The sequence below is a fragment of the Dipodomys merriami genome, unplaced genomic scaffold, assembly GCF_024711535.1.
Source record: "Dipodomys merriami isolate MVZ:Mamm:240054 unplaced genomic scaffold, mDipMer1.0.p SCAF_17, whole genome shotgun sequence".
Taxonomy (NCBI): domain Eukaryota; kingdom Metazoa; phylum Chordata; class Mammalia; order Rodentia; family Heteromyidae; genus Dipodomys; species Dipodomys merriami.
This window is the reverse complement of record NW_027203048.1, coordinates 25838774-25862711: the sequence shown is the minus strand read 5'-3', so window position 1 is coordinate 25862711 and position 23938 is coordinate 25838774. Positions and strand designations below refer to the sequence as shown.

The 23938-nt window shown below is 42.7% G+C and overlaps 2 protein-coding genes and 1 long non-coding RNA gene across 6 annotated transcripts in view; 2 read left to right on the top strand and 1 right to left on the bottom strand.

Moving 5' to 3' along the window:
- Fbxo11 (F-box protein 11) overlaps positions 1–1399 on the top strand; it is a 94083-nt gene extending 92684 nt beyond the window's left edge. For all 3 annotated transcript variants that reach the window (XM_070025547.1, XM_070025546.1, XM_070025548.1), the window contains exon 23: positions 84–1399. In XM_070025547.1, the coding sequence (XP_069881648.1) occupies positions 84–213 (130 nt within the window). In that variant the 3' untranslated portion in view covers positions 214–1399. The remainder of the gene's footprint in view (positions 1–83) is intronic.
- On the bottom strand, positions 1366–18784 carry Msh6 (mutS homolog 6). Of its 2 annotated transcripts, none has more exons than XM_070025544.1 (10): positions 18459–18784; positions 11047–11249; positions 9913–10079; positions 6806–9401; positions 3993–4258; positions 2783–2900; positions 2563–2652; positions 1946–2100; positions 1660–1859; positions 1366–1541 (listed from the first exon to the last, which is right to left on the bottom strand). In XM_070025544.1, the coding sequence occupies exons 1-10, from the start codon at positions 18707–18709 to the stop codon at positions 1460–1462; spliced, it is 4128 nt and encodes a 1375-aa protein (XP_069881645.1). In that variant the 5' UTR covers positions 18710–18784; the 3' UTR covers positions 1366–1459. The 2 variants fall into 2 exon arrangements, with proteins under 2 accessions (XP_069881645.1, XP_069881646.1); XM_070025545.1 differs by having other exon boundaries at positions 11047–11246.
- LOC138829268 (uncharacterized) lies at positions 18779–21942 on the top strand. Its single transcript, XR_011372520.1, has 3 exons — positions 18779–18821; positions 19895–19976; positions 21716–21942. It is a non-coding gene; the product is annotated as an uncharacterized lncRNA (long non-coding RNA).
- The last annotated feature ends 1996 nt before the right edge of the window (positions 21943–23938 follow it).

Sequence of the window (23938 nt, the reverse complement as noted above, 5' to 3'; positions counted from 1 at the left end):
GTAGCACACTTACTGTATATACTATGTTTCCTAATTATTTTCTCCCTTACTTTCCTAATTTTTGGGTTTTCGTTTTGCTTTAGGTTTTTCTGTGACTGTGGTGCTGGAACACTGTCTAATCCTTGTACATTAGCTGGTGAGCCTACACACGATACAGACACACTATATGACTCTGCTCCACCTATAGAATCTAATACATTGCAGCACAACTGAATTCCTTCCCTAAAGAAAAAATCCTGCCATTCTAACATCATAACTTAAAACATTTTTTGGAAGAAAATATTTGCCCATGCTACAGGAAGAGACTGTATTAAAAAAATGGATACAAAAGGTCAGTTGACACTATGAAGCTCAAGCTACCAAAAAGAAAGTGGCAATATATTGACTCAGGATCTCAAAGCTGGGTGTTTTAGCATTACTGTGTAAAGACTTTTGAAAGGACAGAAGTGAAGAAAATAAGCTGCAATTTTGTACAGATACCAACTTTCTGAAAAGCTGGTGTTTTTACAACTAGCATTGAATGCAGTCTAACTTGCAGTAGTAATCTTCAATAGACAAGCAGCTTTGTTGCTGCCTTTATGGACATGGGTACCAATTGCTTTTGTAATATGGTAAAAATGTGAGCTAGCACTTCTGCGTTTCTTTTGATTTTTTTAACATGTATTCAGATTGAGAAATATGATTTTAATGCTTTAATCTCATGTAGTTTGTTTTTAATTTCAAGCAAAATCTTATTGTACTTGAATGTGCCCTGTTTTGTTAGCACACCTAGACTTGCTGTAACTGTACTCATGTCCCAGTATGTACGTTCTTTCTATGAAAGAGAAAACACTAATCTTAAATTATATCCAGCAATGTTTCTGGTATCCTTTAAGAAAAGTTAAGACTATTATTTCCTTCCCTTCCCCATGCAGCATTCAAAATCACCCCTAGAAAAAGTGAGTGTTTTAATGAGACTTCCTAGGAAGGGATGCACTGTAAAACAAAAGTATTCTTGTAACTCAGTTTTGTGAAAGGTTAAACTACTATGTTTTAAAGTACACTTCAGAAAGTCTCTTCAAAACAGTCCTGTATTTGAACTCTGTTCATAGTTTTTTTTTGAACAGTTTAGACAAAACTGCTGGAAATTTAAAAGTTTCCTACAAGCTGAGACCAGTATATATATATACAGCCCTATACCGTTTCATAGCTCCCCTCTTCCCCCCATTTATGTGTATTGGTGACAGTGGGTATAAACAGCCTGAAAGTGTATGCATGTACCATAACATCTAGACTTAATATATTGTGGAGTATTCAATAACCATTATGTAGAAGGTAGGTAAGAATTAAAAGGGTTTAATTTCCTAGAAAGAAATGGAAAAATGGTCATTTTTAAAAAATAAAGTTTATTAGATCATAACGTTGTCTGAATTTACCACCTTCGTCAAAAGTCAATTCCAAGCTTCCAATGTAGTTTAGTCTATAATTCCTTAATCAAAGTCAGCAACTTATGGACAGCTTCAGCATCTATAGTTGACCTTTCACTAACCAGGCAAACTTCCCTTAAAATAAAAATAAAAAGTGTCTTTTAAACTTTGTCATGGTGTATATCATCCCTCCCCCTTTTCCCATTAAAAATTTACTAAAAAAGAAATCATGTATTTTAATACATATAATTACCGAAATAACCGTAGTGACTGATTCATCTTCTCAAATTCTCTTGCTTTTCTATGTCCCTTCTGAATAACTTCCTCTGGGAGATTTGCAAGTTTTGCTGCATTAAAGCCATAGCTCTTAGGACAAGCTCCTTTAATGAACTTATACAGGAAAGTAATGGTCTCCTGGCTGGGATCTTCACTTTCGTTTTCTACCATGCATGCCTTAAAGGAAAGAGAAAACTGCAGTTGAAATACCCACTTGATTCCGTCAAAAATAAACAATATTTGAATAAACAGTTTGCACATACCATATGTCCTAGGCGCACAGAAACATTTTTAGAATAATCTTCTACTAATGAATGGTAATGGGTAGAAAACAATGTACGACACTTTATGGTCTCAGCAAGTTCTTTAACAACTGCATTTGCTATTGCTGTCCCATCAAATGTTGCAGTACCTCTTCCTGTGGAAGTGAAATATGCATACATTGTGTATTACTCAATAGGCTTTTAACAAGGGATGTGCATCTCACAAGTGAATGCAGAAAAGTATGTCACTGTAGTGATGTCTGTCTATAATGTAACTAGCCACTGAGACTAAGGCAGGCAGCTTTGGCAAAATAAGTGATAAAGGGGGAGAGGCCTTGTACCCTTGTACAGGAAGTCTTATTAGCAAGTCTCTGTGGCATGGAGTTTTTGAGTATTGCTCAAGTCTAGAAACTTCCTATTAAGGAACTAGTAATTTTCATCTTATATGGTTAAGAAATTTAAAGCTTTAATTATTAAACCTGTTAATTATGAAACAGGAAAATACTCTTACATTCATCTTTTGTGAGTAGCTATTGTAAGCCACTTATATGTTCTCCAGATTTTTTAGAAAAATTGTACTTTTTTAACATAGCCTTCACATTAAAATTTTGTCTTACCTAATTCATCCACAAGCACAAGAGAATGTGCTGTTGCATGCATAAGAATGCTGGCGGTTTCACTCAATTCAACAAAAAATGTACTTTCACCTAAAAAAGAAAAAGTTTCTGTAGAATGTCTGAAGCATTTCATAAAACCTGAAACACTAAACATCAGGTTTAAACGACTCATACACAAGCAGTTTACATGACTTAGGTGTGGAGGAAAAGAACTACTCACCTGACATTATTCTATCTGAGGCACCAAGTCTAGTAAACACCCGATCAACTGGTGTGAGCCTACATACTTCAGCAGGTACATAACAACCCAACTGAGCCAGTACAGCTAACAGACCAGCCTGTGAAGGTAGGAGAAAAGGTATTTTATGATTGACTGGTATTAAAAGAACCTAAACACAGGAATATCTGTCCTACGAATCCTTATTTAATAAGGCACTTGAGATTCATGATTCTAAAAAGACTGGTTCTATCTTAAACCCATTTGCTTGTGAGGCTTAGGCAAATCAAAATGCTCAGGACCTCTTCACCAGAGCCTGTTGTCTAACTCTACTACGCTAGTGAACCCAACCCTGTCTAGAAGAGAACCAGCTGGGAATTGCTTAAGAACACAGATCAAGTGAATCTATTTCAGGGGATCCAATTCTAATACCATTTTTTTTCACTCTCAAATTTTCTTTATAACATCTTGAAAAATACAAAAGTATTTTTAATCCCTGGTGTAAAAAAAAATAAAACAGACTAATACACCTTCCCTAAACCAATAGTTAACAAAGTCATTTTATTTACTTCCTTGTCAGAATAAGTTTCCCAGGCTTTTGCAAGGATTCCTACAAGTGAGTAATTTTAAAAGGACCAAAAGAGACAAGAGGGTAAAAGTTGTAACTCAAATATAGAAGCGTGTTCAAGGCCCCTGGTGCAATACTCAGACTAAACAAAATAACATCACTTTTATATATTCTTTATATTTTGTGACTATATCTATCATAACCTGAAACTTTCCTGGTATCCCCCCGCTTTTTTTCTGTGGGTCATGGGGCCCGAACACTGTCCCTGAGCTCTGTAGTTCATGGCTAGCACTCTACCACTTGAGCCACAGCACCACTCCTGGCTTTTTCTGCTTATGTGGTGCTGAGGAATCTAACCCAGGGCCTCATGCATGCAAGACAAGCACTCAAACACTGAGTCACCTTCCCAGCCATCCCTTTATTTTTAACATGAGAAAATATTTGACCAATGAGAGGAATATAATTTCTATAACAAGTTTTCCCCTTTGCTTTCTAAAGCAATGAATAAATTTATATAACTGCTATATGAAAAAGATTCATTCTTAGTATTACAAGTTTCTTTTGGAAAGAGGTTGCTGAGGATTTAACCCAGAACCTCATGCATGCTAAGCATACTCTATACATTAACAGAACATGAAGAATTACCTGTCTTATAAGTGTGGACTTCCCTCCCATATTCGGTCCAGTAACAAGCACACAAAAGGCTTTGCTATTTTCCTCCTCTTCATCACAGCCTATTAGAATATCATTAGGAATAAAATCATCTCCAAAAAATGTCTTCGTAATGCAGGGATGTCGTGATCCTTTAAGCTCTAAGAATGGGAGAGTATCTTCTCCTGGTAACAGAATTACTGGGCGACACATAGGACCATCACCCCCTTGACTATAGTTAGCTAGGCACAGTAAAACATCTGTTAAAAAGAATAAAAATAAGGCTTCATCATTGAGGAATTTCTTGACAGTAAACTATAATCCTATAAAGTTCTATAAAGTCTAAGATGCATTTTATTTGGAGGTAGCAGTAATTTGCTTTCTGACAGACACATGCTTTTACTAACAACTAATACTCTAGTTAATGATATCTTTACTATTAGGTGACCTTGTTATTGAAAATAAAACAGCAGCCTGTTTAATATTTTCACAATATATGTAGCACTTGGATGAAATAGTAATACATTTGCCTGTTATTTAACAGAATCCTGGGGCATAATGCTTGGAAGCAGAATGTTCTAAAAGTTGTCATTGTCATGTAATACTAAAATCTTAGGAACCAGATAAGTTAACCAACTTCAAATATCCAAGCTAAGGAAAGAGTTTTTAAATTATTTAACTATCCAATACCATACACACTAAAATAGAAGGTTCAGATCAAACCAATTTTGTGTTACAAATATGACCATTGGAGCTATGAAGCTAGGGGTGTAGCTCAGTTTACAGTGTATGCTTGACATCCTAAGTCCAATACCTAACACCAACAAAACCTTTTTTTTTTTAATTCAAGCAAGCTATACTTGTGCTAAATTTTTAGATAAATCTAGCCAGGTGCCAGTGGCTCACTTCTGTAATCCTAGCTACTCGGGAGGCCAGCCTGGGCAGGAAAGTCTGGGAGACTCTGTATCTCCAATAAACCACCAGAAAACCAGAAGTAGCGCCATGGCTTGAGTAGTAGAGCCCTAGCCTTGAGCTGAAGAGCTAAGGGACAGCAACCAGGCCCAGAGTTCAAGCCCATGACTGACCAAAAAGAAAAAAAACTTAAATCTAACTCAAAACATTTAAAGACTTCAGAACTTTAAAAACAGAATTAAATATAAACTGAATTTTAGCTGGGGGGAGAGGTACTTTGTGTACATGAAGCCCTCAATTCAATTCCAAGCACAGCAAAAGTGAATTTTTAATTTTTTTTTTTTTTTTTTTTTTTTTTGTCAGTCGTGGGGCTTGAACTCTGGGCCTGGGCGCTGTCCCTCAGCTCTTCAGCTCAAGGAGAGCGCTCTACCACTTGAGCTACAGCGCCACTACCGGTTTTCTGGTGGTTTATTGGAGATAGGAGTCTCACGGTCTCTCCTGCCCGGGCTGGCTTTGAACCGCGATCCTCAGATCTCAGCCTCCTGAGTAGCTAGGATTACAGGCGTGAGCCACCAGCGCCCAGCGAATTTTTAAAATTTTTAAAGTGAAAGTTGAGCAAGATAGCTCACACTTGAAATCCTAGTTTACTCAAGTTTGAGGCCATTCCAGGCAAAAAAATTTAAGACCATAATCTCAACCTACAGAAGTATGGGGCTGGGAATGTGGTTTAGTGGTAGAGTACTTGCTAGCATGTATGAATCCCTGGGTTTGATTCCTCAGTACCACATAAACAGAAAAAGACAGAAGTACTGGTGTGGCTCAAGTGGTACAGTGCTAGCTTTGAGCAAAAGAAGCTCAGAGACAGTGCCCAGGCCCTGAGTTTAAGCCCCAGGACTGGCCAATAACAAAACAAATCACTGAGCAAAATCACTTTCAAATCACTTTCAGCTAGCTGAAAGCATACCTGGCCAGCCCAGGCATAAACCCAAGATTCTATTCAAAAGAATAAGGCAAAAAGGGGCTGGGCTGTGGCTCAAGCGCTAGATAGCACCACTTGCCTAACAAGTGCCAAAAACACAAAATCTGCGACTAGGTGCAGTGGTATGCCTATGACGACAGCTACTTGAGAGGTGGATAGGATCATAATTCAAGGCCAGCTCAGTCTAAAATGCTACTGAAAATTTTTCAACAAATTGGCATAGAGTGTCATGTAATCCTATATGAAATAGGAAGTTGAAGTCCAAGGTCAGCCCCAGGCATCAGTGGGGAGATAGTGTCTGAAAATTAGCTAAATCAAAATGAGCTGAGGTGTGGCAAAAGTGGTCTAAGACTTCAAATGTGATGCCCAGGGTGCAAACCCTGTACTGTTTCCAAACCCCCAACCCAAGAAATTTAACCTAGTACTGCTGAAAAACTTGAAATTTGTTGAAAGTAAAAGTTGTCCCACTATTGTGACTTTTTTTTCTTTGTGGTACTGGGAGTTGAACCTAAGGCTTCACACTTGTCGGGCAGGCACTCTACCTTTTGAGCCATGCCTCAACCTGGTAATGTTTTTTCAGTAGTGGGACTTGAACTTGGGGCCTGGGTACTGTACCTGAGCTCTTTTGCCCTAGGCTAGCACTCTAACACTGAGCCAAAGCACTACTTCTGGTTTTCTGGTGGTTAACTGGAGATAACTATGTCATGGGTTTTTCTGTCTGGGCTGGCTTTGAACTGCGATCCACAGATCTCAGCCTCTTGAGTAGGATCACAGGTGTGAGCCACCAACGTCCAGCCAACACTTAAGATACTATGAGCAACAAGTATATATGCATCTGTCAATATACATTATCTTGTTACTAAAGTTTAGTATTACTTAACTAAGGCCTGAGAAATTCTATTGTTCAAATTCTTACCCAACACTGCAATGCATTCTACAGCAGACTGCCAGTCCTTATAATTTTTATCAAAGTTATAGAATAGTCGCCGCATACAGTCCTTTAGCGATGTGTCTCTACGTTCTTCAGCATTTATCAGATTAGCCAACTTTTTCTCAATAGTTTTGGTCCAGTATCGTTTACAACCTTTCTTGGTAGATTTCAATTCATATTCTTCTGGCAGATTACGAGTAGTGAAATTCTCTGGAATTTCCAACTGGTAACGGTTCCTACCAATCCCCCAATAAACAATGCTCCTACAGCCCATTCGAGTGCGCTGTTTCTCTAAGTACTCCAAGAGGCTCTGTTCATTTTCTCTTATGTCGGCCAGTGCTTGGTCATAATCAGCGTCAAATCCTGCTTTGGGAATGATCAATCCAGTCTTTCTAGCCTTTTCATGGTCAAAGGCTGTATCCCATCGGTTCAGTTCTGCAGTCAAGTCAGGAAAACGACCTTCGGGACTTTTTGCCTGTAGAGTCACTATCTGCTTAAGGATTTTGGACTTAAAACCTTCAGTTACTTCTCCCATAATCTCTATAATTTTACACATTACTTTGAATCCTTCCAGAGTCGAAAGAAAATCAATTATCTTTTTTTTACTATATGTGGTTTCTTCATACATTATAGCCCTGCTATCTGGGTGGTTGTGGTTTTTTAAGGGAAATCCAACATTATGAATTTTACTCAGGAGCCTCTCAAGATCTGGAAGCTTTTTTAGAAGTTCTGCAACTTCAGAGATTTTGTCAGGGAGTACCATGAGGTCTTCTATGGCATCTAGGCGATCACTGATGGCAAAAGGGCTACAGAGTGGGGCACAAAGCCATTGTTTCAGAAGCCGCTTTCCAAAGGGAGTATGACAGGTATCGATCCTTTCTATCAGGGTCCCCTCAGTAGAACCATTCGTCCCATTCAGGAAAATCTCCAAGTTGTTTAATGTCACTGCATCTAGCACCATACGTTGATTGGCTTTAGTAAAAATAGCACCTGGTTTTGTAGTACTAACCATGTTGGAATCCAAAGGAATATACTCTTCAAAGTTAGCCATGGATAAAAGTTCGTGATCAATACAGCATTTTTTGAGGTAGAAGACACAGCCACCTAGAGCAGAGAGGGCCAATTCACTTTTCTCTCCTGGTGTCAATCCAATGGAATCTGACTCTGAGGTCATACCTTTAAGCACCTGGGGTAATGCAACTCCACTGCCTTCACTAATCTTTTCAGTAAAATACCCTTCTTCAAGCAGTGTTCTCAAAGTTTTAGTTGCATCCCAAAATTGGGAGCCAGGTACCAGACCTTCCTGAAGAGAAGATGATAATGAACCCTTCAGAACTGTCTTAGTTTCTACTGAGAGATTCCCTTTTTCAAACAAGACTTGTACTGGAGGATAATGTGCTACTAGAGTCCTAAATCTGGAACAATGGCGATCATCTGAAAACTGACCTATGAAAAACTTGCCCAGTGAAGTATCAACAAAGCATACGCCATATACACGACTATGGCCAGAAAAATCTTCTGCTTGTTCTTTGAGGCTAAGAAGATACTTACTGTAGTTCTCAGAGGGCTCACCTTCCAGCACACTGTAAGTCTGTGTACCCTTGGTTATGATCCTACAAATTTCCCTCCTTACCACCCTATCAAACTTAGATATATGTGCCATCTTCCGACATCTTGCTTCCATCATTTCTGGAGTTTCAGTCTGTTCCACTCGTGCTACTTTATAGCCCTTCTGCACCAAGGAATCTGAGTATCGGCCAAATGCTATTTCAGGAAAACCAGAATGAGCCCAACTGCCTTTCATGAACACCAGCCCCAGTTCACTGACTCCAATAACAGCATCCATGTGGTATAGTTCATAGAACTTCCCTACCTTGTAAAAGATGACAAGATCAAAATTTTGAGACTTAATCTGCCACCACTTCCTCATCCCAGGAGTACAGGAATTAAGAAAATCTTCAGGCACATAGAGGGTGGATGCATCAAAATCTGGGTGATCAGGCCGCCTCCTGCGCTCATCTCTTCTATTTTCCTCCTTAAGCCATTCTAAAGATTCATGATACCAGACAGTAGGGGGGCTGTTGTCATCACCTCCACTAACATGGACGTGGGGTTCAGAATTTTGAAGGGCAGAAAAAGCGCTCAACGTGGTCTTGTTTCCCAAAATTCCAGTTATGCATTTGGTGGTTGCGGGGGTTTCCTTCGAAACTTTTGCAGATGTCTCCTTTGAAACTTTTGCGGGCATCTCCTTTGAAACTTTTGCGGGTGTCTCCTTTGAACTTTTCCTTTTCAAAGTACTGCTTCCAGTCACCATTCTTTTCCGTTTTGGAGCAACTTTGACCGGGCTGCTCAGACCGTCACTCTCACTATCCCCCATTCCACTGCTCATTTCATCACTGCTAGCTTCCTCCTTAGTATTGGGCTTGAATTCCACATCAGAATCACCATCACTCTCTGAGTCTGATATGACCCTTAGTTTTTTTACTTGCCGGCTACTTCTCCTAGGTCCTTGTTTCTGAGGCTGCATTTCAGCTTCACTGTCCTTTTCTTCACTGTTATCTGATGCGTAAGTTGCACCTACCTGACAGACAAGAAAACATTTTAAAATAAAGGGCTGGGAGCCATGTAAAACGACCTAGTTCTCATTTCTAGCACCAAAAATAATAAAAGCAAGATTTGAAAAACTACAATAGTGCTGTGGAATCTCTCAGTATGCTGTAACTTCATATACCTCCAGAAATGATTGTTTTCCTTCTCAGTATCATCAAGTGTCATGGCTGGGCCTGGTGATGGTCTATAATCCCAGCATTTGAAAGGCTAAGGCAGGACTTTGAGTTGAAGACACTCTTGAGCAAGAGACTATTGGGAGCACTGTAGTGGGGTTGTTTGATGATGACCAACTGTTGAGATTTTATATAATCTAACCTATGATACAAGAAGGTACAGAAGTGTGCACATACACACAGATAGTTTCCACAATGAAAGACATGTATATCTATCAAAATTAAGTCACCTCATTACTCCCCCATCACAATTGTTTTTCTCCCTGCTGCCCCCACCAACCTCCCCCCTTAACTAAATGAATGTCGCACCTCTGTCTCTTCCTCTTCTGACTCTGAGGGTTCATCACACACTGCCATTTCAAGCCTCTTAATCTTGTCTTTATTTAAGGCTTCATCTGCTCGTTGCATTGCTCTGAGTATTTCAGACTTTGAACTATAAAAATGGCCACCCTTTTGGGCTTCCTGTGATTTTGAACCTAGAAACATATTTATAAATAAGAACCTTGTTGGATGAATAGTTGACTCAATCTACAACAAAATTTCTAATGCGCTGTTATTCTGTTAACCCATATAGATAAATAAAACCCAAAAGGAATTTTCAGGAAAAAGCTGCTATTGAAACTGGAATTGCCACTTTTTATTCTCAAGTTGCCCTAACTATTGAGTCACCAAGACCATAGTTTCTTCTAATGACTTGGGGCCATGACCCTAACAAGTATGGCATACTTCTTCAAGTCAAGCAAATGTAAATTGGTTTTGGAACACTCGGTAAAGTTAGATCCAAAAAGCAATTAGATCAGATAACAAAACAAAAACGATCAAAATGAACTTTAAATTTCCCTGCTTTAAGTAAAAATTTCCTTTATTTCATTTAAAATTGATTTCACAGGACTGAGAATGAATAAAGTTCAATGGCAAAACATTCTACCTAGCTTGTGAGACCCTGGGTTCAATCCAAGAGACTAGGCATGCACCAGCCAAAGTGAGGCTAAACATACAGAACTCCTGACGTCTGTAGTAAGACTTGGCCTAAAGAACGCAAGGTGTAGGTCCAGAATTCAAATTTGAAATACAACTCAAATGGACAATCTTGGGGCGTAATAGAGTATATATCTTTGTCGGAGCATCACGGATCCATGTTGTATCCTATTTTTGCCTCCAAGATGAGCATAGCTTACCCTTCTCGTATCTGAGTTTCATAGTTATTAACCCCAATCGAAGATTAATTTTGTGTTAAGTGTTTTAATTGCTATAAACAGTTGTAAGTTACTCAAAGGGATAGAAATTGAAGTTCCATCCCACATAACAAACTAAAGACTAACTGCATCTCATGCCTGAACTCTCCAACTTGCCAGTCTTACAGTCTACAAGAAAACAACACAATTTCACTGTATACAAGTGTCTTTCTCATTCTCTCACACAGAGTAAACCTTACCCTCTTACCTGTATATGGCTTTAATAGCCTTTTGCTGACCCAGCCCCGTGTGGGGCTGTCATCAAAAAACTGCACATGAACACGGGCTGATTTCCCTTTCTCCCGGATGAATGTTCCATCAAAGGGATGATTGTAAACCAGGCAAGGCCACCAGGGGTAACCCTCCATCTTGGCCCAAACTAAATCACCTGGTGAGAAGTCACAGGAACTGCTGACAAAAGAAAATACATAACTTGGTTATAACTTGGTTAGGTTACTTTAAATACAATTATCTATACAAGTAAACAATTCCAAACAAGTTATAAGATTCATGAAGCCTTCTGGCTTTAATATTCAAGCACAGAGGGCCCCGAATTAGCCAGACGCTGGTGGCTCATGTTTATAATCCTAGTTGCTAAAAAGGCTGAGATCTGAAGATTATGGTTTCAAGCCAGCTCAGGCAACATAAATGAAGAGACTCTATCTCCAATTAACTAGGTGTGTGGCTCAAGTGGTAGAACACCAGCATTAACCAAAAAAGCTAAACAAGAGTGCAAGGGCCAAGTTCAAGCCCCAGTACTAGCACCCAAAAAAAAAGGTCAGAATTATTTTTTTTGGTTGGTCGTGGGGCTTGAACTCTGGGCCTGAGCACTGTCCCTCAGCTCTACAGTTCAAGGCTAGCACTCTACCACTGTGGTTTATTGGAGATAAGAGTTTCACAGACTTTCCTGCTGGGGCTGGCTTTGAACCTCGAGTAGCTAAGATTACAGGCGTGAGCCACCGGCGCCCAGCTATTATTGTTTTTAGTAGGTCGTGGGACTTGAACTTTGGGCCTGGGCCCTGTCCTTCAGCTCTTTAGCTCAAGGCAGGCACCCTACAGCTTGAGCCATAGAGCCACTTCTGGGTTTCTGGTGGTTATGGGGAGGTGGTCTCAGGGACTTTCCTGCCAGGGCTGGCTTTGAACCTCCTCACATCTCAGCCTCCTAAGTAGCTAAGATTACAGACATGAGCCACCAGTGCTCAGCAGAACTAATTATTTTTAAGCCAAATGTTCAGATAACTTTTAAAACATTAGCAAAGACTGGTATTATAATGCTTGTGTAATTATTAAGACAAACACAAATTAAATTCTAGTATTTGTAATCTTCATTAATAATCTTGGTAATTCTAGTACTTAAATGAGAAACTATTTCTCAGAATGATTTGAAGTTTAAAATCTATGACAAAATTCTGATGGGCAAGGAACAGAGTTCCATGGAGGCAGACAGAAACTAGTGAAATTCTGACAAATTGAAAAAAGTATTGGGCTGCCTGACTCATTTAGTAGATAGAAGAGCAATTTACAAGGCCTTGAATTCAATTCCTAACACTAGAAGAATAAAAGTCTTAGTGAATCATACCTAAACTATAAAGGGGATCTAGTCCACAAGTATCAGGAAGACATGCTGATTCTATATATAACTATGCTAAATGTATTACCTGATTCATTATTTAATTTGTCCAGTTCCTGTGTATTCCAAATACTCCCAAAAGCTATCTAGTACTATGACCTCCCAAACTATTTTACAGAAAAACCTGTCAACAAATAAGTGCCTAATTTTTTTTAAAGAAAAAGTGCGTACATATGCCTATAAAAACAAAAGCATTCTTAACAAAACTGACTTAGCCCTTGAGGGTTTTCTGAGAAAAGGAAAGGAAGGAGGAAAGGGAAGATTGTAGCTAGAAGACTTTAACCAAGGAATCGATCAACAGCTGTTGATTCCTATCCAAGTGTATTAAACTGATCTTTACTAACTGCAAACTTTAACAATTACAACAAGAATACTTTAGACATTTCTTGAAAAATAGCTAACTAAAGGCCACCTGATTTAGACCTGATCCTGAAGTACATTTTTTTCTGCAAAAAATACAAATATAGTTCAGTATTAGAGCCTAGATTATGTGTAAGGCCATATTCAATTCTCAGCACTACAAAAAAAAAGAAAAAGAAAAACATGATAATATTAAGAAAAGCCAGATTAGGAGCACTATTTTAGTTTGTACTAGTCTTAAAAGGGCTCTATAAGGATACTCTCAATTTATACAAACAAGTTCATGGATATTGTCTCACAATCTCGGTCTACTACTACATGGCTGGAGTTGGGGACATAGATCAAGAAAGCACAAGGCCAAGTTCAAACCCCAGTATTACTTTAAAAAACTTCGTGGTTGGGGAGGGGGGGGGGTTGTTGTTTTTTGGCTATGTTACTCAGGCTGGTCTGCAACTTCAGGGCTCAAGCATTCCTCCCACCTCAATATCCTAAGACCTGAGTCTATAGGCTAGTGCTACCTTGCCCAGCAGAAACACAGTGGTGGCTCATCAGATAATCCTAGTGGGTTGAGATCTAGGGATCCTAGTTTGAAGCTAGCCTAGGCTGAGTCCATGAGATTCTTACCTATAATTAACTAGCAAAAAAGCCAGAAGTGGAGGTGTGGCTCAAGTGGTACACCATTCCTTGAGCAAAAAAGCCAAATGACAGCATGAGTCCGAGTTCAAGCCCCAATACCAGTACATACAACAGAAAAAGAATGTACACTGGAGGTGGAGGCATGGCGCAGGTGGAACACAACAGCCAATGAGCCATAGTGTAAGATACTGAGATTGAGTCTAGGTCTCAAACAAAAAAATGAATGTATATTGTGACAGTATACTTGAATAGAGAATAGAGTGGTCCAAACCCAATGGAATTTTATACTGTTATGAGACAGCAAAGATTACAAGAATCCCAGGTGTCATTGTATCTCCCAGAGAAATTTAATGACTAGATCAAAACTCATATGCAAAACTATGAGACAAAATTCCTCCTAAAAACTCCTTCCTATCTTCAAGAGTAGTTCAAGGGCGGGCACCAGTGACTCATGCCTGTAATCCTAGTTACTGAGGGGGCTAGGAGGTAAGGATCTTGGTTTAAAGAATGTCTGAGACTCTTATCTGCAATTAACCACCAAAGAGCCAGGAGTTATGACTCAAGTGATTATGTACCAGTCTTGAGCAAAAAGGCCCTGAGTTCAAGCCTGGGGGAGGGACAGAGGGAGTAGGTGAACTCCAAGGGCTTAAGGTGTGGTTGAGTGGTACATGAGATCCTGATTTCAAAGCCCTCCAAGTCGCAGGCAAAGGTGGGGGGGGGGTAGTAAATAAGACCACAGTATGTCAAGTTTCTAACAAAACTTTCAGGCATGTGGAAGTCCTCATTTGAAATTTTTCTTATTTATAAAATATGAAAAAGTACTATCTTACACATGAATAAGCTACTCATTCTAGTTTTATTCCTATGTCTTATAAGAGCTGTTACTTTAGAACTGTCATTTGTACAAATGTAGTACAAACTTACTGTAAATGTTTTTTAAGCCTCAAGGTCAAGAATAAGTGTCTCCTTTCCAAAGCACCCAACTTGAATATAAAATGTCTTTTTAAAAAGTCTTCGTATATATTTGAAATACAAATACGCATTCTCAATAGAGAGGAAAAAAATGTGGTAAAAGCTTGTAATACTAGCATTCAAGAAGCTGAGATCTGGAGGATCACAATTCTGAGGCATCCCAGCAGGAAACTCTGTGAGACTCCACCTCCAAAATAACCAGCTTTTTGCTGATTATGAGGCATGGCTCAAAATATCAAGTATCTCCACATCAACCCAGCAAGCAAGCTGAGCAAGGGCAAGGCAATGTTTCAACTCAGCGCCTCTTATGAGCACTCTACATGAGCCACACAGCCCTAGCCTGATTTGCTTGTTATTCTTCTCAACCATGATCCTCCTGATCTCTGCCTGAGTAACTATGACTACAGGCAGGAGCCACCTCTCTGGGCCCTCTCACTGGTTTAGAAAAAACAATTTTTTTTAATAAAATGGTATTTAGAAATACATCTACGTTTAGATCTGGGCGTGGTGGTTTTTTAACGTCACCTTACCTTCAAAATAACCTTTTATCTGAAAACTTAATATAACTTGATGTCTGCTAAAAGATAGAAATATACTATAAATGTCAAGACTACAAAATCTAGATAAAGAGGGCTGGGAAGATGGCTCAGTGGTAGAGTGCTTGCCTTGCATGCATGAGGCCCTGGGTTCGATTCCTCAGTACCACATAAGCAGAAAATGCTGGAAGTGGCACTGTGGCTCAAGTGGTAGAGCACTAGCCTTGAGCTGAAGAGCTGAGGGACAGCGCCCAGGCCCAGAGTTCAGGCCCCACGACCGGCCAAAAAAAAAAAAGGGCTGGGAAGGTAGCTCAGTGGTAGAGTGCTTGCCTTGCATGCATAAGGCCCTGGGTTCAATTCCTCAGCACCACATAAACAGAAAAAGCTGAAGTGGTGCTGTGGCTCAAGTGGTAGAATGTTAGCCTTGAGCTGAAGAGCTGAGGGACAGTGCCCAGCCCCCGAGTTCAGGCACCATGACTGGCCAAAAAAAAAAAAAATCTAGATAAAGAAAGTCAAGTATGGTGATACATCCAGTCTCAACTACTCCAAAGGTTGAGGCTCCAATGCTAAAAGCTTTAAGAAAAAGTGCTACACTTTTTTTTTTTTTTTGGGTCGGGTCGTGGGGCCTGAACTCTGGGCCTGGGCGCTGTCCCTCAGCTCTTCAGCTCAAGGCTAGCACTCTACCACTTGAGCCACAGCGCCACTTCCAGCTTTTTTCTTTTTGCTTATGTGGTGCTGAGGAATCGAACCCAGGGCCTCACGCATGCAAGGCAAGCGCTCTACCACTGAGCCACCTTCCCAGCCCCAAGTGTTACAGTTTTAAAATCTTGATCCTAGGAATAGTGGTTTCCAAGCCAAAGAGAATTATGCAGGTATTGAAATAAAACTTTTTAAAAGTTTCCTAATTAAAATTTGTCTTAATGCCAACAAAGAGAATTTAAAGCTACAGGTGTAGGTGGGGGAGGCTGTTGGGGATACAGGTGTAGGGGTGTGTGTGTGTGTGTGTGTGTGTGTGTGTGTGTGTGTGTGTGTGTGTTGGGGATAGAACCTTGGGTCTCACACATGCTAGGCAAGTGCTCTACCACTGAGAAACATCCTTGCTCAATTCACTCATTTTTGTGTATGTAAACTTAATTCCTTACAGGTAACTTTAAATGTTCGTTTCTATTAATTGTGCAGTTTCCAAGAATCCAAGAATTCACAGTAAAAGGAACATACTTCAACCAAATATTTAGCTTCCTATCATTACTAAATACTGTAAGTTAAAGCAATTAAAACAAGTTGTATCAGTAAATATGAGTCTACAATGATATCTTCAACAAAAATGTGAACTTCCTTTTACAATAACATAATAATTGGCATTACTTGAGAAATATTAGCATAAATGTTTAGGGGAAGTCTCAAGAAAAGAACCTACAACTTAAAAGAACCTAAAAAAGCATTAGTTGGATATACTTTTCTTGTCTATGAAGGAGGAACAGAAGTAAATGCTTCTCATCAATCAACATACAATAATCACTGGAATGGGATAGTAGGAAACAGAATAGCCATGATTGACTGAGCGAAGCCTTCACTCACAGCTGTTACCATCTTGATAACAAAAAAATACAACTCCAAGTAAATCTAAAGTCCAGCTACTTTTCTCTTATTTCATAAACATCACTCCAACTCCTGACTCCCCCTCATCTTCCATCATCTAACCACCAACTCTGATTTATTTCTTGGGACGCTAAACCCTAATCATCTCTAGCCACCACATTTCCCTAATGCCAAATCAGCCTCCTAACAGGTCTCCTCAACAAAAACACTTCAGCCAGAGTGATCTTTCAACAGCACAAAATGTCCTCTTCAGACTTGTCAAACACGAGGATCAACCACAAAGAGAAAGCTAGACATAGGGAAAGCCAGTCATAATCCCAGCTACCCCAAAGCTGGAGACAACAGGATCAAGAGTTTGAAGCCAGCCGCGGCCTCGCTGTCAGAAACCAGACACAAGAGACACAGGATAGGAGATTCCTTCAAGGCAATTTACTTCTGTGCCGAAGGGCGCCAAGGTCCCCATGCCCAGAGCTGGGCAGGCACACTGCAGGGTGGTCGCTCAGATTTCATTCCAGCTCAAGCTGTCCCTCTTTGCCAAAGAGTTTAGCTCCCACTCTACTTGTAAGTGGTTAGCGGGGTGATGAGGATAATACAAAAAGTTAAAAGCGGTCCAACCATCAGTAACAAGTTCCCCCTAGAAGGGGGTCTTGTCACTGGCTGGGAACTGGACAGATGGCTGCAGCGGGAAGAGGCTGGTGAAGTTGGTGGAAAGTTCCCACTCAAGGATGGGGGGGCCGGGGTGTCTACTCTTGAGCTGTGGGTACGGACTCCTACCCTCGACGTGGCTGGTTACAAACAACATTAAACAGTTACAGTTGAAGGCAAGGAGTAAATCATTCCCGGACAGATCAGTACAGAACGGTGCCCGGTTACAAGGTAGACACTTCGGTTCGACAGAGGTTTCTTTTTTCTCTCACTAGCTCTGCTCCCTCGTCGGTTCACACAGCTCCCATTTCACTCGGTAACGCCGCAGGAAAGCAGGCTTTTCAAAATGTCTCCCGCGGCCCCGCCAATCCCTGAGACCTCAGACTCCCCAGGCAGCTCCCGCAGGCTAGCCTTCCCACGGCGGCGTCCACACACGTGTCCGAGCCCAGGGCCAGATCAAAGGGCTTTCCAACTGAACTGAACCCCGAAAGCACACGCGCTGGTGCCACTCCTTCACAAGGAGTCGTGAGTACACCCGTGCCCCCCCCCCGGAACGGCTTCTGGAACTCCCGAGAGGGGCAAAAACATAGCCAGTCCTACCCACTTCACGGGTGTCGCGGCCCCAGCTTTCTACCTGGGGAGGACCCCGCCCCTGCAGCCTCCCCGTCCAATCAGACGCCTCGCCCGCAGCAGGACACGCCCCCCTGACCCGCCTCCAGCAGCTCATCCCCCCCCCCCCCCGAACTTGAGCCCCGAGCCCACCAACTGGTCCCGGGCTCCACCTCCCCATTAAGGAGCCTCAAACCTCTCCTGGAACCCCAAATCACCCGTAAAGGAGAAACAAACCACCCTCGCACCCCAAACACTGCCTCCCCGACCCCAGCGTGCCCGCAGGCGTTCCGCCTTCCCGCCTCCCCTCCCCTCCCCCGCCCTGCACTGAGCAGCCAGACTCCCGGCTCCGGCCTCACCGCCCCCCCCCCCGCCGAGCGCTCACTTCCTGCGTCGCCCCCCCCCCCCCGCCCAGGGCTGCCAGCACCTCCCCTCCCGCGCCCCCCCCCCGGCAGGCCCTTTCCGGGATCCGTCTTCCCCCGCAGATCCCCAACTCGGCGCGCCTATCCCGCGCCAACCTTGCCCCTAGCAGAGTTCTGGTTGCAAACAACTCGAGTACTCGCAGCTCAGCCCAGCCCGCCCCACCTCCCCCCAGCCCGGCTCCCGGCCGCACACCCCTGCCCCCGCCGCTACCTGGTCGCGGCTGCAGGTGCAGCCGAGCTCCGCAGCCTTCCATTGAGATTCTTTGCTTCCGGCGGCGACGACTCGACTGCCTGTGGCCCGGGCTCAGGCCCAGCCTCGCTCCGGGCCGCATCCCCGCTGAGGGCAGGGGAGGCCCCAGCGGCGGCGGCGCGGCGACCTTCGCTAGAGGCCCCGGCCTTCTTGGCATTATTCAGCGCCGGAGACTTGGGGAAGAAGCTATACAGGGTGCTCTGTCGCGACATTGCGACGGTCCGCAAGCCAACCGTCCGCTCAGGCCGGGCACCCAAAGGGACCGTCCCCACCGCGCGGCTCCAGCTGGCGGGAAACCTGGGGGGGAGGTGCGACTCGCCGGAGGTACGCGGGCCGCGGCAGCCAATCAGCAGGCGCCTCGGCCTGCGCGGGCGGCCAGCGCGCTAGGCCCCGCCCCCGGCGCGCGGCGACGTGAAGAAGGGAGGGGTCTGCCCGACGAGCCGCAGATCCGTAGCCAGCGCTTGGGGGAGGCTGCGGCCCCGCCCTCCGGCCCAGTCCGCTAGCCACGCCCTCCAGCCACGCCCTCTGCTGGAGGATGCTCGGAGATTATAGCTGCTCTAGAAGCTCTCGGTGACGGCTGCGGGGAACCGCGGAAGCTGGTGGCTGCGGGAGCGCGCCACCCTTGCCCCAAGGGCGGCGGCGGCGGTGGCGGGCTGGGCGCTGGCGCTTGCGGGAAAGCCTGCGGTTGGAGCACTTTCCCCAAGTTGTGGAGCACGGCGTTGGCGTGCGGCCGCCCGAGTTCCCGGGTCGCCGGTGCACTGGGTGGTCGCGGAGCGCTGCAAGTCGTGAACGCTGAGTGAAAGCTAAGCGCGGTTCCCAGGTCACGTTAAAAACCTTTCCTCGGCCAGACACGGACTCGAGCATTTTACCTTTAGTGTAGTCCTCCTCCCAGTACCTTCTGCCGGTACTGGGACTTAGACAGCCTGGGCTCCATCCCTCAGTGTTTTTGCTGCTCAAGGCTGGTGCTCTACTACTTGAGCCACAGCTCCACTTTGAGCTTTTTGGTGACTAAGTGGAGATCAGAGTCTCACAGACTTTCCTCCTTGTGCTGGCTTTGAGCTTTAATCCTCTGATCTCAGCTTTGGGAGTGGCCAGGATTACAGGCGTGAGCCGCCCCAGCCACAGGCCAGGAGGTAGGTCTTAAGACCCATAGTGCCCTTTAGCCCAGGTGAGCCTTGAGAATGCAGGATTTTTCAGAGTTTAGAACCTGTGAGAGTAAAGCTATTCAAATTCAAGAAAGAAATTGGAAATCGCAGTTCTTTATCACAAACTATAGGGGCTGAGACTTCAGCCCCACCCAGCAACAGTTGTATAAAGCTACCTACTATATAAGTTTTGCTCGCCAAGCCTCGTGGTTCTCCTTTGTTAAGCAAGTAATAAAACCAATTTTGTTTCAGGTATATCTCAGAGATGATGTCTTCCCTCCAACTGGATAAATCTATGACTAGAGCCTGTAGTAAACTTGTTCCACCAAATGGGGTAAGTACAAAACTAAACACTTCAGATTAGCTCAAAATGGGCTACCAAGGTGAATTTGCTGCAGATTTGTTGGTTTTCAGAACTGCAGGTAGAAGAGTCTCAACTGATGGATAAAGACTCAGGCACAGATGAAGGAAAAGACCCTACCTTCTGCCCTGTTCCAATGTAAAGGAAATGATAACTTGATGGCTTGACAGTAGAGGATTGAAAGAGGCCCCATCACAGACTCCATTTTGTTTCTGACTCCATCTTTTTCTGGGGCGGCTGCCATTCACTGACCCTAAAAGATGGAGGGTTGAAAGATACCAAACAGCTGCCAATTTTACTTTTATTTGAGAGTACTTCTACTTTGGGCTGGTTTTGGTTGCTTCTTCCATCATTTGATGAAATGAGTCTTGGGGATTACAGGTTTTTAGATTATTGGAGAGGTAAAACTTTTCCAACAGTACACCAGGGACCTTTACTCTTTCCTCTTTTGTCATTTGAACTCCTGGGGCTATTCTGGGTTTATGCCATTTCTTTCCCCAGGGGAATTTTATATTCTCGTGAAACTATAGTTCCTCATAGGGAAAAGAGATTAGGCACTAGAGGAACCAAGGTATTAGAGAGATCTTGATTATAATTTCTGTAACAATGGGAAATGCTGTCCGTGTTTTAAGGAAGCCCCCTAGGGAAAATTCTAGATTATTTTACTTACAGCTAGGAATCTGTGTCTTAGGAAAAGATGGTTTAATTATTGTGATACCAGTTGGCCCACATAACTGAATTGGCATTCTGAGTTGAGGCTACTGTTTTCTTAGAACTACTTGGCTAGAATATCACTACTTTTTGCCTTTCTGGACTCATGGTTTTTCTGGTAAATTCTCTTTCAAGTTCTGCACATTTAATATGCAGGATATTAATCTCCTGCTGCACATTTTAATTAACATGAGACTAGCTTTGTTTTACTGCTAGCCCAGTACTAGCCTGCATCAACACTAGGATTGATCAAGGTTCTTAGCCAGCCTAGACATAGCTTTTAGACATGTGTGTGTGTGTGTGTGTGTGTGTGTGTGCACATCTGTGCACACACACGTGAGTGTTGTGTGTGTGTTGGTCCTGGGGCTTGAGCTCAAGGTATGGGTGATGTTCCTGAATTTTTTTGCTCATGGCTAACACTCTACCGCTCAAGCCACAGATCCACTTCTGGCTTCTTTGGTGGTTCATTGGAGATAAGATCCTCATGGACATTTTTGCTTTAGCTGGCTTGAGATCCTAGCTTCTTGAGTAGCTAGAATTCCAGTTGTGAGCCAGCAGCTCACGACTGCTTTTAAACTCTTATCTCTAATTAACCAGCAAAAGGCTAGAACTAGAGGTGTGGCTTGGTACTATCACTTCATCATGTGCCAGCCACTCAGCTAAGGTATTATATACTGAGTTCAAACCTTAGTGCCAGTACCAAGAGAAAAATAATAAAATAATTAGATAACCTGACTATGAAGCAGGTACCCTTCTATACATCACCTTAATAATAACAATGCAAAATGTAAATAAATGATTAAGGACTAGACAAGAAAAATAAGAGAATCATGATGGAATGCCATCTCTGACCCAAATTCCATAGAAATGAGTCACAGTTCCACAGAAAGTATTGAAAGAGGGTCCAGTCACTGGCCTTGCTAACTACATTTTATTTTGTCTTTTGGTTGTTGTTGTTGTTTTTCCCTTCTGAATTCTCCTGTAATTTCTGTGAATCCCAGAAACAACATCCTTATGAGTGAACATCTTAAGACAAAGCAACAAAGACCTTTTTGTTACACTCAAAGCTCTACAAAGCCATCCTGAGAGAATGGCCAGAGGTATTGATCAGTCAGACCAAGATGCCCTGGACCACAGCCATGGAAACCTCCAATCCTTGCTCTCTCTTTCTCTTCCTGAGGCTGCTGTAAGCACTTGATGACAGGCATTAGTTCATTAGATCTCTGTTCTCAATATATTCACACTACTAATAGAGATTTCTTTTAATCTCTTCAGTTGGCCTTGTGCAGAGTACACAGAAATAAAAAAATGAATAAATAAAATCTCTGTTAGATTTTTTTGGTCCTAACTCAAGTATCAATAAGTGAAGTGACTTTCCCATGACAAAAGATTTTTATTTTGCAGGCTGAAGTGTTGAACCCAGGACCTTGTGCATACCACCTCTATCCCAGAGTAGCAATTTAAATACAGAGAAGCTGATTCTAGCATCTTTTCTGAGTTCAAGCCCCCATACTAGCACTAAATCAATAAATAAAGATAAAGAAATCTCTTAGCATGCTCCAAAAAATTCAGTTCCCTGTGTTCTTCTCTGTGTTGTTAAGAGAAACATTATACTGTCTCTCCTTAACACCATTTTGTCTCATTGAATTCTCACAACCTTGCCTCAGATTGAACTTGACATTAGGTTGCCAATTTTTTATCTTTTTTCAAGTACAAAATTTTAATTCCTTTTGATTCAACTTCCAGTGATACGTTCTTGGGTTATGAAGAGGACTGTGGACTCAGAAGGGATGAGGTTATGGAACAGAGATTGTGGGGCCTGTATTTGGGGTAGATGGGGAATGAACTCAGCCCAGCATGCCAACATCTGAAGTTCTTTTGATAACAGTCTTGGGAGACAATACCTCTGGGTGAAATTTCGGAAGCTACAGCTTTATGCTTCTCACAAGCTTCACTAAGATTTAAAGCAGTAAGAAGTCACATCTGTTCCAAAGTTGATAGGAAGGTTATTTTAAACAGCGACATTTGAGCTTTACCAGATGTAGAACCATGCAGCCTTTTCAAAGCTTCCCATATCTGACTGAATCTTAGGCAGAAATTTCTGGGGGTTTGAGGGCACTATAAATCTCCCAGCTGGGGGAGTTCTACAGACCAAAAAGGAGACAAAGATCATCCTTACCTCCCCTTTACTTTCCAGGCAAGCCTTTTCTCTCCCTCCTTTTCTCCTATTAAGATGGCCTTAGAGGGCTGGGAAGTTGGTTCAGTGGTAGAGAGCTTGCCTTGTATGCATGAAGCCCTAGGTTCATTTCCTCAGCACCACATAAGCAGAAAAAGCTGGAAGTGGCTCAAGTGGTAGAGCACTAGCCTTGAGCTGAAGAGCTGAGGGACAGGGTCAGGCCCAGAGTTCAGGCCCCACAACCAACAACAAAAAAAGAAGAAGATGGCCTGGGAGCTGGACTGGTGCCTCACACCTATAATCCTAGCTACTCAGGAGGCTGAGATCTGAGGATCTCAGTTCCAAGTCAGCCTGGGCAGGAAAGTTTGTGAGACTCTTCTCTCTAATTAACCACAGAAAGCCAGAAGTGGAGCTTTGGCTCAAGAGTGCCAGCCTTGAGCACAAAAGTTCAGTGATAGCATCTAGGCTCTGAGTTTGAGCCCCAGTACCAGAAAACAAAAACAAAGAAGATGGCATTGGAATCCCTGCCTCAGTGAACTCACATTTTTCTCTGTGAACTTTTGTGTACAGACGTGAATAAAACGCTGCCTTTTCTTTCTTTTTTTTTTCTTTTGGCCAGTTGTGGGGCTTGAACTCTGGGCTTGGACACTGTCCCTGCACTCTTCAGCTTAAGGCAAACGCTCTACTGCTTGAGCCATAGGGCCACTTCTGGTTTTCTAATGGTTTATTGGAGATAAGAGTCTCACAGACTTTCCTGCCCAGGCTGGCTTTGAACCATGATCCTCAGATCTTAGCCTTCTGAGTAGCTAGGATTACAGGCGTGAGCTACCAACACCCAGCTAAAGCTGCCTTTTCTCTTGCTGATTTGTCTTCAGTTTGTAGTGACCAACCAACATATACATTCCATTGCTATGTATGAATTGTTCAAGAATGCAGTTTTGGAGCTGGGCACGAAGTCTCAAGACTGTAATCTAGCTACTCAAGAGACTGAGATCTGAGGATTGTGGTTTGAAGCAGCCTGGGCAAGAAAGTTCATTAGACTTTTGTG